This window comes from Thalia democratica, chromosome 4, assembly GCF_965202585.1.
Source record: "Thalia democratica chromosome 4, ktThaDemo2.hap1.1, whole genome shotgun sequence".
Taxonomy (NCBI): domain Eukaryota; kingdom Metazoa; phylum Chordata; class Thaliacea; order Salpida; family Salpidae; genus Thalia; species Thalia democratica.
The window spans coordinates 29978286-29996277 of record NC_139168.1 but is presented as its reverse complement, the minus strand read 5'-3'; the positions used below and the strand labels follow the sequence as shown (position 1 = coordinate 29996277).

The following is a 17992-nucleotide window of genomic DNA, read 5'->3' as shown; positions in this document are numbered from 1 at the left end:
ATCTACCCGCGATCAAAATCCACCCGCGTTCAAAATTCACCCGATCAAAATCCATCCACTCAAATTCAGGAACCGCTTACCGAACAAGGGTAAGGGTTAGGGGTAACAGCGATAGTAAAAAAATGAATAAAAAATAAAAGAAATTCAAAAAATATATAAAATAAAATAGTAAATAAAGAAAATTAAAAAAAAATTGGGTGGATTTTGAACGCAGGTGGATTTTAATAGTATACCATTATTGACAGCTTTTATTATTGAAAAAAAAATATAACGTTGAGGTAATCTAGGTTTTTCACTGTTGTAAATTTTAAAGTTTTATATCGAGTATTTAAACACTGCTTCTGGTTTTTCAGCTTCTACTTCTGGTTTGATAGCTGTTTTATATTATTAAATTGCTTCTATCAATTTATACAACAAAGACATCAATTTAACCAGGTAAAAGGAGCGTGATTATTCTATAAGTTGTAATTTTTTATTAAAAACTTTTAAATTGTTATGCTTAATTTATAAGAATAAAACTAGTACAAAAATTATGTTAATTTCGAATAATATTATCTTGATGTTAAACCTAAAACAACAGTAATAAATATTACACTGTTACACTTTTTATGTGTGTACTTAGATCTGTTATATTCTATTTGTTTTTTAGTACACTTTAAAACCTTACATGCTATAACTTGCAAACAATGTTTTGTAGTTGTACCAGACTTTAAAATATTTTTTATGAGTTTTCAAAAACGTAAATCAAAACTAAACTTTTACCTTGTTAAATTTTTATTTAACTTAGATAGAAAACTGTTATTCAAAAGTCCTGTTTAAAGTTTACAAAGTTTTAATATAGTGTAAAATTACTTATGTTTAATAGTTTGAATCAAATTTTTTCAGTTCTTAATTATATTGAAATATATTTTATTACATTACAACAAAATAAGTTCAATTTTTGCAATTTTGCCAAAAAATTATTTTATAATAAAAACATATTATGATAAGATAGGTTCGTAATACTTTTTTACAAACGACAAGTTTAAATTACTTAAAAAAAATATTTTTGTTTAAGATGGTAAAAATAGTTTTGTTTTAAACTGACTTTTTAATTACAAAAACTAAAAATATTCAATCAGTCTTTTAAATCCTGTAAAGTTTAGTTTGAGGAAGTTTTTGAAAAAGGAAGCGCATGTTAAGTTTTATCTATAAAATAAAAAATACTTTATTCTAGTACTACAGATTATAAATCTTACAGTTTTAAAAAATTTACCTAATTACTAATCGGCTATTTAAAATTTAGATATAACTATTTAAAATTGAAAAAAATGTCTGTAAAAGCTTAGCAAAAAAAAACTTCTTAATTCAAATAACTAGTAAGTTGAACATTAGTCATGATAATTAGTTTAGAATTTTAGATATTCAACTAAAATGCAAATTTTACTGGAAGCATTTGTTTAAAACCTCTTGGTTAAATTTTCAGTCAGAAATAACAGACAACAAAATATCAGTATTCATTTTTAAAGTTACTTTACTTTCAGAAATTTGAATAAATAAAAGACAAAATTTTCAAATTAAAACCAATTATTAGTTTTTAAAACAAATATTCAACAAAAAAAAATTTTGTTCAGCACAAATATCAAGTATTGAATGATTAGAGATTTTGTAGGTCCTCTAAGTTGTTTCAATTAGCTCTCGTATACTTAGTTTATGTTTAATATACAATGTTCGTACAAGGTTCATCTAAGTTTTTTTTTTCCACTCTTGAGACTACTAAATCAATTTTTTTAAACAAGTAAATAGTCTTGTAGGCTTTCTCTGCTGTGTATCCAATAAAAAAATAGTTAATTGTTTGAAACTAACCTGGACAAGACGTGAAAAGGTATTCAAGTGGTGTCCTAGTAATTGAAAGTTTTTTTTTGTGCACCAGGTCCTACTACCAAATATTTTAGGCGCTTTTTATTGTCGTTCAATAAAAAAAGAGTAAAAATTTAAACTTTTTTTTTGTAAACTTTTTACTTTAGACTATTTAAAATAACAAACTTGAATTATTCTAGACATAAAGAGTCTTGTGTAATTAACATTTATTAACATTTGTTTTTAAAGAGTTTGTTTGAAAACGTGCATTTTATATGAACAAAAGTATATTAAAAAATTGTATGCTTTTAACTTTAAGTTTAGCTAAAATTATCAAGCTTAAAAATTTATCAATCAGATTCTTTTGATAAGTTTGTATACAAAAACAATTTAAACAAGCTTTTTATAAAGCGCAAGCACTTTGAAAAGATTTCTAGTGGTTTCTGATTTCCAAAGCTATTACAATTAGTTTAGTTTAAGAAGATTGTTGTAAGAAAAAATTGAGCAAAAAACAAAGAATTGTTATAGAAATTTTGATTATCATTACAATTAATTTTAAGTATTGTTTTTTATTATTAATTAATATAGGATTGATAACAAAAATGTTACAATTTAGGATGTTTACAAGAGCCAGGCAATATATACTAAATACAAAATAAAAGAAAAAAAACAGTATTTCGAGAAAATGTTTTTACAAATACAGCTTTCTTTAAACTATATCTTTCAAAAAACAAAATGAAATATTATTCAATTTATTTTAATTTTTATATTTCTTTTAACTAAACATATTAAGAAAGAGGTCTAGTTTGAAACTAATTAGCTTTACAACAAAGTTTTACAAAACCTGAAGATGTATTATCATAGAAAACTGTTATGAGATTCGACTGAAAAGTTGTAACAAAAGTTTTTGTAGGTAGTGGTTAACAACTTACAAAAAAAAATTTTTTTTGTTAGTTCTAATGTACTACATTTACAGAAAACTTTTTTGTGCCTTTCGGTATTAAAACTACAAGTTTTTTCACATTTCTGTACTTTGCTTTAAACCAGTTATTTAGTCTTTTTGTTTATAAAACTGTAAAATTTTGCATAAACGTCTTTTTTCTAAGCTATCTATTCTATATTTCACAAGAAGTATAAACTTAAACAGATGAAACAATGTTTCTAACCCAAAGTATTCACAGTTAAGTATTTTTTTGTATATTAGACTGAGAAATAGCGTATATCAAGCTTTTTTTATTTGTTGAATGGCATTGAATATTATGCATGCTATTTTAGGAACATAATTCTAAAAATAATACAATTATTTATGACATGATTTATTGAAGTACGAAGAAACATTCACTCTTATTTTCTACATACAACATTATCAACCTTTTCTACTTCCTTTAATTTTTAATCAGTTAGAATAAAGCAGCGTTGCAGCTCTTTGAGGCAAAAAGTAGCACGAGTTTATTAGTTAAAACTTTCTACGCCTTCTGTGCAACTACTTTAGAGCCAGTGTGCACTGTTCTCAGTAGTGTGAATACAATGTAGTTTTGTGTTCACAGGAAAATTTTTGAGGTTAAGAAACATTTAAATTTATGCATCATCAGTATTAAAAAATTTTTCAATCCTGTAATAGGTCATTCAAATGTAAATATTTAAAAAAGGTAGTATCGGTATTAAATGTTACAACAAAATTATCCATTGACAACAAATTTTTATTGGTTATTTACGTTGCACGTTCTTTTAGTGGATTACAGTTTTGAAGATGCTAGGAATCTTTGCTTTTGGATTATACTTCATCTTTTATCACTAATAGGACACCTGTAAATACTTTTACAACATTCTATCAAAATAAATTGTTATTTAATTTCAGTAGAGCGAAAATTTACAAAGTTTTTTCACAAACTTTTTCAAATATTGCCTGAAGTTTCTCAATTTTAACTGATGTTTGCTAAAAGGGGACAATAGTTAGGAGTGATTTTGGCTATCAGGAGGTGATAATTAGTAAATTGGCAGAACATTGAATTTGTAATTAACTAGCATTGGGGCAATATCTGGAAAACAAGGGAAACTTATTTAAATATCTGCCAAAGGGGCGTTTATGAAAGAGTTTGGGAAACCTTGCCCTAACATTTGTTGGTCGGCGCCAAGTTGGTCTTATAACAAATGAAACAAGATAACCTATTAGATAAGTTTTAGTTGCGTGGTTTCCTAATATAAAAACCTCTAGTATATTTTTCAGTTTCAAATTATTCATAAAGACAGGTTCCTGAAAAATATATATTATAAGTTTCTTTTTACAGAACTTAAACTGTTGTTTAACTGCACCAGGGGCTTAGCGTGGGGAGGAACACTGGCGCATGCGTGCCACCCAAAAACAGAAGTAAAAAAAAGAATATATTTATCCTTTATTTTTTCTGCTTAATTTTCCTTTTTTCAACTATGTTTATTTAGTATTCGAAAAGTTAAACGAAATTTTGAATACCAATTAGTGACAAGTGAGGGAAATTACCCAATATACTGATTCGGTGCGCAAGCGAAAGTGCGCACCGATGTTGATGAAAAACTCCATGAGGAAAAATTTTATAACTTCATAAGAATTTAGACTCAAAAAGAACGCAACTAATTAGTACACCGCAGTAGTATAACTTTGTGATAGATTTTTCTACAAAAAATTTACAAAAATACGTCACGCTTAAACGAAAATTAAACAAACTTACAAGTTTTTTTGATGCTGCAATAAACGTTAAGACTACTGCTAGTTTTCTGAACTTTATTTTTGTAAACATACAAGAAAAAGCGTGTCGGCCTATGAGAAATAAACTTTGTTTGAGATTTATATTTTAAACAAATACAATCAGATGAATAGAATTTAAAAAGTATACTTTTAACTATTTTACAAAGTTGTAATAAATTGTAATAACAGTTATAAAATTGGTTTATTTTAACTTCTGTGTAACTTTATTTAAAATATGTGCAATGCGGTGTTGTTATCAATGTTGAATTGTATATTAAAGAGATTGATTTTTTTTCGTAAATAAAACAGATACTTTCGTTTTATTGAATATATTCATTTTTAAAGATATAAAGTTTACTGTAAGTAGTAAAAACAACTTATTCAGTAAGTTTACATTTGTGGAAGCATAAGTAATTGTAATGAAATTTATACTTTTTTTTAAATTGTTTAATTTTGTAATATATAGGTAATATATATAAAAACACTTACTTCGAACTTATTTTACTTAATGAATTTATTTCAATTATATTACTTATAAAAAGATCTTTTTAAAGCTAATTACAAAAGTTTAAACTAAGGGGATTTTTCGGGAAAAAAAATTTGCGCACCCCCTGACCAAAATACCACGCTACGCCACTAACTGCTACAGATATGACGGTTTGTACGCAAAATTTTGAAAATTAAACTGAAATTTAACAATTTAGACCGACACTTTAAAACTCCCTAATATTTATCATTTGGGCTTGTAACCAGATAAAGCATCATAGCATGTTGTATTATTTCTAACCGCGTAACCTATTAATAATAAAACTTTTTAGTATACTTTTTTTAAGTTTTTAATTGATATGGCCCCGAAAAAGTATAATAAAAGTTCTAGGTAATTAAACTTTTATCTAAAAAGATTAAGCATGACGCGTACAACCCTGATCTACCTAACAATTAAAAACTGGAAACCAACAAGAATGAAGTGGTAGATAATAAGTTGACTTTTAAAATGTCTCAAACTTTATCAACTCAAACTAGTTCAATATCAAGCTTGAGGTTTTCAAAATAAGTTTTAATCTAGTATGAGTGTGTAGCAAACCATGAAAAGGTTTCTAAGAATTACGTGTGGAAGATACTTGAATTTTAGATTTTTTTGAGTGAAAATAATTGCTACGAATTAAATTTTGTTGAAAAACAAAGAGTTAACAACCAGTTGAAGCGTATTTAAGAAAAAACAAATGGATATATCAAACACAAAACAGTAAAGCCGTTTGTGAGCAATACATCAATTATTCATGAGTTTATTGCAGTGTTTGTACAACACGCGCTTTCGCCGTCACCACAATCCTTTTAATTGCATGCTGTAATTTTGCTTGAAAAATTAAAATTTTCAATTTTGATAAACTTTAAGTTTAATGTAACCCAACTTAGATACTCTGATATCCCGAAATTGGCAGGAGCTTTTTAGGTAGATTTTATTATGAAATTGTAGAACTTTAAATATAATTTTCAAATTTTAGTTAATTTTTCTACTAAAATTAAACTTCCTTCCTCAACCTAAAAAGTATTGCAAAATAATAATGAGAATAGTTTACTTCTTTTTGAATAGAAAACTAAGGAAACTAAACTTTTTAATTTCTCAATTTCAACAATATAATACTTCCTTAATTAAAAAAAACTTTATATTGCAACATTTTTTTTGCGCTAACCATCTTGTAGTTTTACAAATATTATTCATGTTACAAATGTGCGTTCAAAAATGAATTTATACGCATTTTTTAATTTATTTTTTCAAAAAAAAAACTGAAAACGAAAATCATGCACTGAAAACTTTCTTTAGAATTTATACACGCTTTATTACTTTTTTAAATAAAACATAAAGAAAGCAAGAAATTGAAAAGAAAGCTTCATAACGACAAATAAGCCAAAGTATTAGTATCCAAAACTGTATTTACAATTATTACTTAAAAAAAGTTTTATTACAACATAATAGAAATTAAAGAAGATAAATAGATAGTCTACCCGAACTTGTTTTGTAAAGCTTTTAAACTTGTTGTCATGAAAAAAAAAAAAAACATCTACAAACAGGAAAAAGATGGCAAAGAAAACTTTTTACGCCGGATACAGCTGTTTTGAGTTTCGAAGTGGGGGAATTCCGCACTGCGCGACTCTAATCTCTTCCACCGAACAGGGAGAGGATCATGAGGAAGATGTAGACGATGTCGATGTAGAGCTGCAGCGCTCCCATCACGTGCTCCTCCGGCCCGAGCTCGTACTTCTTGCCGCCCATCACGAGCTGCACGTCGAACGCCAGGAACTGAAAAAACAACAAAGTTAAACAAGAGCTTTAAACAAAATACTTTTGTTGACTTGGCTTTGAATAATTTTTCATTAGTTTTTGACGATGCCGACAATGAAATTTAACTGATTTGCCTTCAAAACTTTTTAGCACCTTTTTAGAGTGATCATAGTACATTTATTATGCTTTGCTTCGTCACAAAAAAAAATTGATTAAAAAAAGAATGAACAAACTGTTGTTGAAAAATATTTTAATTTATTCTAAGAAGTCAATACCTATTGAAATAACAACTAAAAAAATAAACTTGATAAAAACGTTATAAAAGTGTGGTTCTACTTTGTGAATTTTAATATTTTTACGATGATAAATTGACTGAATAATTTATAAGATATTCCAAGTGAGTTTTAATTTTTACCTAATGGCTTAAAATAAATGTTTAAAATGTTTATTGTTTAAACATATGCAAAAGTATTTAAATTCTGTAATAATTAAAAATACCTTTCACATAATTGAATTACAATAATTTTTTATCATTCGTTGTTTTATTATTTTCAGACTTTGTATGCATTTCAAATTTGAAAGTTCTATATATGTAAGTAGCAAAATTTGAGTCAATCTTTTGTAAGCTTGATAAGAAATCAAAAATAATAAACACTTAATAAAAAAGTTGTTTATCAGTATACGATAGAAAACAGAAAATATAAATTTAGTAATTACAAATTTAAATGTGAATTCACAAAAAGCAATTTGAGTAATGACCACATAGAGATATATAATGTATAAATCATATTTTCACTAATATAAACTTGAACAATAAATTAATATAATATCAAATTAATCATCTGTATAGTGTATAACATAGTTTTGTTTCTATATCACTTTTATTAAGCTGAAAAAAAATGAATAAAAGAAATAAATACAAGAACTATATAAAATTTTATTCATGGATTTTGTTAAACCTTTAATACAAAAATCTAAAAGATGCAATTAACTAACTTTCAAAAAACATTTTTTTTTACAAAAAAAAAAACAGTTTAAATACAAGTTAATTAAAAATATTAAATTTACATAGGCTGTATACAACTTATTAAAAACTAATAAATTTCTATGGCTATATAGATTAAGTAACATTTAAAAATCATCATAATAAAAGGTTCTTTGGAAACTTTTTAAACTTTTTAATACAACATTTTACTTACTATCTTTTAGCTTACTCTTTTAGCCCTATATAAACAAAATTATTGTTATTTATAACATAAAAACTTAAATCATATATTTATTTGAAATTCAGCACTTATGACACTATTAATTTAAAAAAATATAAACATTAAAACATAAATGTAAGCTAAACTATTTTTTAGCTAATTTAATCAGCCAAAACAGTTTATTAAAAATAATAGGTAAAATATACCTATTTTATAAAAACCTTTTTTAAACTAATATTATAAAAAAACATTTCATTTAATATTTAACATAGCAAACTAGATGTTATTATTGTTCTATTTAAATAATTAAAGTACAAAAAATATACACACTTAATTTTATATTTTAACCACTTGAGTTAAGACTTTTAATTATATTAGTCTAGACTATTTTTCAAAGAAAAATTTTGCTTTAATAGAAGCTGTTTTTTTGCACAAAATAAAAACGTCTACATTAATAATTTACTAAAACTTTGATATATATTTAGCTAGTTTGATACCTTTAAAGTATTACTCTGATTTAAATTAAAAAGTTTATTAATTTTTTTTAAGTCTTAAAAAAAATTAATATTTTTTATTTTTACTTTTATATGAAAAATTTGCTGTAGTAATAAAAAGTTTCTATCGAGTAAATCTATCTAAAGTAAACTTGTAACAGTTTAAAAAGTAATGTTATTTAAACATTAAAAAAAAACATAGCATTTACAAATTTTAATGGTAGTTAAAGGTTTCACTGCACAGCAAAAAGCTAAAACCTTTTGCACACTGATGTGCTTTTGTGAACTTTCTAGAAACATTTTGTGATTAAAACTTTCTGCTTATGTTGACAGGTTGTTTCCTTTAATTTGCACAAAATTAAATACCACGTTTTTTTTAATTTTAACAATGCTAGTACCCAAATATAAATTTTTGTATATTAATTTAAAAACAACTAGCACAAAAAGTACGTGCATTATCTTATCTTCACTTGAGTTTGTAGACCTTAATTTTTATTTTTTTCAACAAAAGTGGTAAGTTGGTAAAAAATTTCAAACAAATACTACATTTATAAGAACTTTTTTATAAGAGTATTTCTTATAAAAACTTATTTATAAGAAAATATTTAAGTATATACAAATACATTAGTATACTAAAATACAGTGTATAACGATGTAAACTATATAATGACTCATGGTAATCAGTTTTATTTTTAAATAAGGTTATGGTATGAAATAAATTATCAGTAAACTTAGTTAGTTTTATTAGTTTTTAATTTGTCGTTTTATAGCTTTTGTTATAAAACTTGATTTACATAACATATATTACTTTTTCATGTAGGTAGATAATGCTAAAAACTTCATTACACTATTTCCTAAATAAAACTAAAAGCGTACTCACTATTAAGATTTAAGCATTTCTATGCACAATAAAGATAAATAAAATTTATAATGTGAAAAACGCCAAGTTAAGTTTATAAACTTTTAAAAAGCAAGCAGAATTCCGAAACTCAAAGTTTTAATAAAAATTAAAATATTAAAAAACCACACCACAAAAAATAGTTTAAATTAAAGTTAACACGAGAGTAAAAAAACATTAACTTTTATCTATATATAAAAAAGTTCAAGTTTAAAAGCTAACTAAGTAAATTAAATACAAATAAATATTGTGATCAACTAATGGATAACAGGAATAAGCTTTCAATAGTTGCAAATTGTTTATCTCTAAACTGATAATTGTTTTGTTTAAACAAACACTTAATTTTTTAGGTTAAATGTTTTGTTTTAATGAACATGTTTTTGTTAAGTTGGCAAGCTTTATGACTAAGTATCTTTTTGTTAGGCGTACATCAAATCAAAAAAGTGTATATGCCATATACCTAGAAAAATTTTGAACTAACTTTTAAAAAACCACTACTCTTTCTATGTAAATTAGAAAAGAGAGGTTGAATAGAAATAAGCATACAACAAACTTTGGTTCCGCTCATTTATCAAAAAAAAGTAACAATTGTTTTCAAAGTAAAATAATAGTCAGCAGGAAAAGTAGCAATGAGTTTAGACAATAAATTTTATTTTAAACTTTGATGATACTGTAAGTAAACAAGATTTGTGGGTTTAGCTTTGAATTTGTTTGAATTACTAATAATAACTCAGTATACTATCTCAGCCACTACCGGCGCTAAAGAGCAGCAAAATAAGCTTTCTCATTACAAATAGAACGAAACGAAATCAGGTGATTTTAAAACAAATAAAACGGGTGATGATTGAGAACTTTGAACGTTCACTTTATCAAATATCGAATTACATGAAAGCCACTTCCTCTTTGAAACTGATATTTGAGCTTTCTGCTTATAACGCTTTCAAAGAAAATACATATTTCCAAACAACAACTTAACTTTTCTAAAAAGTAGAACTTTGCTTTCTGTTTTTTTGTTAGTTATATTTCTTATTTAAGCGGAAAACATGTTATAAACTTTCTTTATACTACGTATTTCATGTTTAAAAATTCTTAATGATCTTTTTGCAAGTTAAAGATTTTGAACTAACCAGTGTGAAGAGCAGAGCTCCCAGGCTTCCGTAGACAACTTGAATGTACTGCAAAAATATTAGAAATAAAACAAACTGAATACATTCGTTAATTACTATTAAACAAATGCAGAACAATTGCTTATGCTATAAAGTTCATCAAGTTTAAATACCACACTATAAATTTTACGCAGTCCATAAAGGTTAGAAAACAACAATAAAAAAAAAACTTTTTTCTATAAATTCTACGTTAAAAGAAAAATTAAAAATTTAATAAGTTTTGCAGGCTTTGTACCTTATTTTTTAGATCGAAGTAAGATTTTACACCTCAGTGTTAAAAAGCAAAAAACTTGAATTCACACAAAAGTACCAAAAACGTTTGATGTGTTCATTGTTTATAAACACTATAATATCATTTTACTAAGCTTGAAAAGCTAAAACGTTTCAAAATTCATCGCTTACTGAAATATTTTTTATCTACGGTAGCAAAGCCTAAATAACCCAGTTTTATACAAGTAGCAGTATCAAAGTAAAGACTTTTGTGATATCAAAAACTTAAATTCAACTGAAAACACAATTCACAGAAATTTTAATCAAAACGCCAACCCAGTTGTAGCTGTAAGTGAAAATGGTGATGAGGCCAAAGAGGAAGAAGCACATGGAGAGGACGAAGAGGAGGCCGGAGCACTTGGTGAAGTCGAACTTGGTTTGCATGGAGAACAGGATGACGGAGAAGCACACCACCTGCACACAACGTTGGTAATGTTTATTTAATTTACCTTTTGGTGGTTGCAAACTTAATATAAATGTTTTTTGATGTTTTTGCGACACATCAGGCTAAACAACCTTTGAATAAAATTAATGTTTTTAAAAGATGAATTGGGATTAGTTTGTCTTTTAAGCGCTATATCAAAAAAAAGATTTTTTTTCTTAATAGCTAAAAAGTTAATCGAAAAACTTTTTATGTTTTTTATTTTGATACAAATTTAACTTTCAGCCAAAAGTTAGTGTTCAAAAAAATTTTTAAGGCTAACTATTCAAAAGTAATATTTAAGCGCTACCAAAATAGCAAAACATAAACTTTTAGATAAGTTACATATATATCGACATAGAACAACAGTACTTTAAGCACTAAATGACATACAAAACAAACTCTAAATACCAAATAAAATTCAAAATATGTGTTAACACTCACGCAAGTAACGCCGAGGGCAATCATGACGGCTTGAGCGTCGTAGAAGCTGGCAATTGTTCCGGTCATGTACGAGAACGCCACTGTCTGTTTGATTTAAATTTTTATTAGAACATTTAACTGTTACAAGCTACATGATATCTCAACAAAAAGTTTTATTCAGTAGTTTCAATTTAAGGAAACGCGAATCATGTTGTAAAAAACGTATGAGAATAAAACTGTCTGTAAACGATTGTTTCTAATTTACAACTAACATATGAGAAAATAATAGAAGTATCAATAAACAAGTTTATGTACAAACTTACTAACTTATTTCATTTCAGAACAAATTTACACTACGCTAAAAACCGTACACGTTTCGTTTTTTTCGAACTTACAACAGCGTGCAAATTTATTACAAAAAAAATCAAGTTAAAGTGGAAACTAGTTCAGCAAACTTAGTGTATGCTTAAGATGTACATTCAGGGTTGCCATTTTTTTTAAGAAATTTGTTCCCGGTTTTTAAAGTACATTTTTTTGGGTCTATTTTTAGTTTAAAGCGAAGTTAAATTCAAAAACTGTGCTAAGTAGTATAACAACATTGAAAAGATACTGTAAGCTACTTTAACCTTGTTTTGTAATAAAAAATTTTTGGATGATGACAAAAAGTTTTTATCTATATGGTGGACTTGACATGTCAAATTAAAATTTTACTTCTTAACATATAAAAACTATTTAAAATTCCAGGTTTTTTAGTGATTTTTTTAAAAAATTCCAAGCTTTTTTTCTAAATTTCTTAGAATCCTGGTTTTTCCACGTTTTTTCAGTATAAATTGTCAAATTCCAGGTTTTTCCAGGCAACCCTGTACGTTATGTTGGAAACTGACGAATATTCCGAGGAAGATGAGGTTCTGGGGGTGTTTCCTCCTGACGCTTTCGCAGCAGACCAGGGCTATGTAGATGGCGAAGAAGAAGATGCTGAAAAAATCATTACCATAAACATACATTTTGTTGTGAATATACTTTTCAAATAAAAAACTAAAGAGTTTGTTGTACTGTGGTAGATTATATTATTATAAACCTACTATTGTTATAAACAGGGTTCGTGCGCGATTTTTTTTTTCTTTTAGCCTGACTGAGACCAATTTAGCCTGACATTTTTTCAAAGTTAGGAAAATCCCCTTTAGAAGTCATTTTAGGTATTGGGGGGTCTTGATTATTACTATTGTAGTCTCCGACTTCAACCAGTTTTATCTTGAAAGTATTTTGAGCTTTAAAAATCTGCAAAAAGCAACTCATAGCTTAATAAGAATTCAATAAAATAAAACTAAGTTGTGAAAAAAGTGGTTGACCCACTTCCCCCCCCTATGCCCTTAACATAACAAATTCAGTTACAAGTTTTAAAACAAGTGTTATATCTAATCTATTACTGGTGTAAAAATTTAATATATTACTAAACACAATTGTTCAATTTAATTAAGCACTAAATAAACACTATAACCAGAAGATTTATAATAAAACGACGTGCATTGTCGTGTTTTATTAAAATTTAAAATGAAACGCTTACACGAGTATTAAAATTCAAACAAACAGTTAAGTTGTTGAACTAAATTGTAATGTTCAAACTGTATTTTTTTATTGGTTTTTGAAAATTATGACGTATATAATCTACTAAAAACAAAATAATGAAGATTCTTTGAAAAACTTTAGAGATTCAACGAAAGGTTTTAAGCTTTTATTTTTACAAATACTGATTGATTTTGTCTTTAATAACTAAATCTTTATTTAGAAATAAATTCACATCTCAATTTGATCTTGAAAAGATTTCTCAATTCTTTTAATCAAAAATTTTCAGGCATTTGAACTGAGAAAAACTGAGATTCTCAAGTTTTTCAATAAAAAAACTGATTTAGCCTGACGTTTTTCAAATTTTTTCAAAAAAACTGATTTAGCCTGACTTAGCCTGACGCGCACGAACCCTGTATAAAACAGTAGAAAAATGATTTATCAAAAAAAATTCTTAAGTTATCCAACAAAACCATCAAAGTTAGAACTAGCATCAGTTTTTTGTTTAGAAATATTCAAATAAGTTTAACAATTTAAAATATAAGACTATTTACATGCTTCTGTGTTTAATTAATCTTTAAAAACTTATACAAAGGGGATTGCAACTTAATAGCTTAATTTTTGATGCGGATTTTACTAGTAAAGGTAAAAATATTGCAGTGAATAAATGTTTAATTCTAGCATGTCAAAATATTTATAGAAAACAATTTAAAAAATTATTAATGTTTAGTCAAACAATGAGTTTTATAAATTGAACTAAAATACTTAAAAAAAATTTATTTACTTTAATTTAATAAAAGTTTGAAAAATCATTATAACATTAAATACACAACTAACTAAGCGATGTAGTAAGTCCATGAATTTGCTCGAATAAAATTTTTGGTTGGTTCACTGTAAATAAATATTGGTTTGTTAAAATAAATTAAAACTTAAATAAAGCAGAAGCATAATAACTAACTCAAATTATTTTTTTAAAGTTTAACAGCTTTTTAGTTTTATTCTTATAAACTTTTACAGAAAAACTATTTCTCAAATACTTCTAATCTTATGCTTAAAGTTCATTTAATATTGGAACTTTATTTTAATTAAATTATTTAATACTTAGAACAATATTTACTATCCAAAGGATTACCATTTAAGGTAATTGACTAGTCAAGGTATAGTAGTTATACAACACAAATTGTCATAAAGAAAGTGATTGGTTTAAAAGAAGTTTAAAAAAAATCATAAGTAAAAATACTTGTTTTTTGTTACTTAAGGTATTTTATGAAACATGATATACATTTAAAACTAAAATAAAGTAACTTTATCATTGAAAGCCATCAAATTTATTTTTTATACAATTATAGAATGTTTAATAATTTTTATAATCATTGAAAACTTCTACTCATAAGAATTCTAAACTGCTATGAAGCAAAAAGAAATACTTAAAAAAATATCTTATAACATTGAAATTAAGTTTTATAAAATAATTTCAATATTCAAGTTTTATTTGTAATGAAGTTTTATTTTATTATTAGATGAATAATAATAATAAAAGTTACATATTTTTATTAAAAACAGTGTTCAAACATTTTTTTACATTTATTTTATAATCAAAAAAAAAAAAACATTATAACTTACTAAAAACTTACTGAAATGTGAAGAGACATACAGTTCCAAAAGTTATTAACAGCTGGATTCCTAAAATAAGAAACACTTTTTTCACAAAAGTTCTTCGCACATCATCACTGTCAAAACCTCTGCATTTAATAATTAAATAATTACTTTAATGTAAAATTTCAAGTACTTTAATGATCTTGTAAAAATTTTAACTATTAAGACGAACTAGATTTAGTTAACTTTGTAATTGTGTTATTCTTAAGATACTTCGTTCTATTTTGACAAATAAAACACCGTGAAATAAGCAAAGAAGTTGTAACAATAAAAATATTGCTTCTGAGAAATATATTTAGCTTTAGATGAAGAACAGCCTACTTGGTATTGTAAAATGATATGTACTTTTTTTGTTTAATTAAGCAACAGCTTTAAAAGTTATTGAGTATGTTAGTTAGTGTTACCAATGTAGCTTTTAAGTTTAAAATTATAAACAACACTATCTACTTTTTGTTTATGTAAAACAAAGAAAACAAAAACATATTTACTAGCAAATTATAAATAAGTCAAAAAAAAGTAATTTGATAAAGTTTTAAGAAGCTTAAAATAATTTAAATCATAAAGTTAGTAGCTAGCTTTATACAAGATGCTTTTTAAGCTAAAAAAAAAACAAAATTTTGAGTACGCATAGCTACAGACTAAAGTTACTTAATATTACAAACAAATAACTAAAGAATAAGGTAGTATTAGTTTTAAAAGAAAAATTATGTTCAAAACACTTCAATGACACTAATTCATGTATCTATAATTTATAATCATAATAGGAACTTGTTGTAAGCTTTCAAAAACAAAAAATATGTGATGCTAGTTGAAGTAGTTCTAGCCAACAGTGTGTAACATGCAATGGCACACAACACAATTGAATTTCAAACCTGCTCGTGAATCCGCCCGCTTCTTCGTCGTAAGCTGAAAGCAAAGCTGTTTGTTTGAATGCAAGTTATGTAAAAATTTGCTACACTATAAGCCTTATTAGAAGGTTATTTTTTTTAAATATAAAATAGTTTTTTAAATGAAGCATATTTTTATTTGTTTGAATACAAGTTGCCTACTAATACTTAGCATTTTTAGCATCAATTTATTGCTGCTAAATTTAAAGCAGGTTTATGATCCTAAAGCATATTTTAAATTAAGAAACTAACAACAACATAAAACAGATGTAAAAATATTGAGTTGTACTCAGTACAAAGAACATATTAAGTATTTTTTTAATTCAACCTAAAATACCAGATACAGACTATACTCTATTAAAACTTTTCAGAAATATACACCTACTAGTTTTTACTATCAATTTAAATTTATTTAATTAGTTTATACATATATACAAACTAATTAGATTAAAAACTAAAAGCTTGAAACAAATATTTTGAATTAGGTCTAGTTAGATGGTAGTAAAAACAAAATATAACTATTAAATTAAGAGCTATTTAAAACTATTGGAAAAATCTTACCTTTGTAGAGAAAAATTTATAATGTTAATTTTTGACTTAACAAACGGATATACAAATCTACACCAGTTTAAATGTTAAAATTATGGCTAAAAACAGAGCTGTGCACTAAAAATAAAGCACAAATGATTCACCTGAGTAGCCGTTGTGACCAGCTGACGGCATTGGTGCCGGCTTGGGTTCAGCAAACCCAGTTGCTGGCGGTTGAGCTCCTGGGTAAGCGTTGTACGTGTTGTTGTAACCAGGCTGAGGTTGTGCTGGAGGGTAAGGGGCGCTGTATCCCGGTTGGGGGTAAGGCGCGGAGGAGGTGGGGTAAGGAGCTGCGTTGTAGCCGGTGTTCGGTGGGTAGCCCGGCTTCTTGTCTGTTGAATCTGAGTAAGATGGTGGTGGTGCTGCCATTGTTTAACTTATAAATATTTTATCTGAAATTTTTAAACAGCAACGTTAATAAATTCAAGTATAAAATATCTTACAAATACATTGAAATATACAAAAATCACTCTATGAATTAAAGCTACTTTGATTAGGGTGCTTCTAAAAGTTTGACAAAATTTGTGTCTTTACTTTTAAACCCAAATTATAACTTGAAACAAGTATAGTTCTTTCTTATTTGTCCGGCCGGTTTTAGTCAAGAAGAAGATTCATTTTAGCTCAGCTAAAATCGATGTTTAACTATAAACACATGTCTAATTTGGTTTCAATAACTATGCAATGCAAGCAGTTTATAGTAACATAAAAATTTGTTAAAGAAAAACTTAAATAACTTAAACTTTTTATGCTATATAAATATAAGAATATCAATCCAGAGCTACTCCAACCATCAAACTTTTAATTGCAATGAATTATGTAAGAATGTTTTATTACTTCAGCATTGGTACACAACCGGCTGGATGATATTTAAAAATAAAATTTTACATTAAAAATACAAAAAAAATTGGTGTTTTTTTTAATAAAAATTTTATTATTTTAAATTAAAAAATTCCTGCATTCAATCTTTTTTAAATTTAATAATACACTTTCTCTGAAAGTTTAATAAAGATTTCTTAAAAAATGAGGGAGAAGATAGATTTTTAGTAAATTGGTCTTTTTTGCGTTTTTAGTTTGGGCCTTCCATTGGGAACCTATTGATGTCACTGACTTTGATCGCTAATATCTCAAAAACTACTTTGAATTTTTTCAAGTGGTTAAAAATGTCTGATAGCTTATTTGAAACTCTATAAAATTAGATTAACATGTATAAATCAAGGTGAACCCCCCTATGCTCTTGAGCTACCTACTTTTTCTAATAAAAAATTAATTTGGTGATGACACATATTTTTTTATTATTTATATAAAAATTTTTTTAATCAAATTGAAATTTTATTACTGAACATTTGAACATTAGTAAAATTCCAGGTTTTATTCAAAATTTCTCAAAATCCAGGTTTTTTTTTGCCTAAATTGTCAAATTTCAGGTTTTTCCAGGTAAAGTAGCAACCCTGGAAAAGGTTTCAAAATATTCAGAACTTTTCTAAAATTTAAAACAAACTGAGTAGGCTGAGTAACATAGCCTTAAATTCTGCTACTTAAGTTTTTTGACCATGGCAGAACTATAGCAACATTTTAA

At 26.1% G+C, this 17992-nt stretch overlaps 1 protein-coding gene across 2 annotated transcripts; it reads right to left on the bottom strand.

Moving 5' to 3' along the window:
- Positions 1 to 6322: 6322 nt before the first annotated feature.
- Positions 6323 to 16804, bottom strand: LOC145833816 (protein lifeguard 3-like). 2 transcript variants are annotated; one of them, XM_082941005.1, is made up of 9 exons: positions 16521 to 16804; positions 15814 to 15859; positions 14920 to 15027; positions 14123 to 14176; positions 12607 to 12697; positions 11744 to 11827; positions 11155 to 11292; positions 10570 to 10617; positions 6323 to 6863 (listed from the first exon to the last, which is right to left on the bottom strand). In XM_082941005.1, the coding sequence occupies exons 1-9, from the start codon at positions 16783 to 16785 to the stop codon at positions 6717 to 6719; spliced, it is 981 nt and encodes a 326-aa protein (XP_082797131.1). In that variant the 5' UTR covers positions 16786 to 16804; the 3' UTR covers positions 6323 to 6716. The 2 variants fall into 2 exon arrangements, with proteins under 2 accessions (XP_082797131.1, XP_082797132.1); XM_082941006.1 differs by having other exon boundaries at positions 6330 to 6863; positions 15814 to 15847.
- Between the last annotated feature and the right edge of the window lie 1188 nt (positions 16805 to 17992).

Coding starts and splice junctions, on each gene's coding strand:
- LOC145833816 (XM_082941005.1), bottom strand. CDS start 16,785: ATGGCAGCACCACCACCATCTTACTCAGATTCAACAGACAAGAAGCCG. Junction 15,028..15,813: donor GCGGGCGGATTCACGAGCAG/GTTTGAAATTCA, acceptor TATTAAATGCAG/AGGTTTTGACAGTGATGATG. Junction 11,293..11,743: donor TTGCCCTCGGCGTTACTTGC/GTGAGTGTTAAC, acceptor CGTTGTGTGCAG/GTGGTGTGCTTCTCCGTCAT.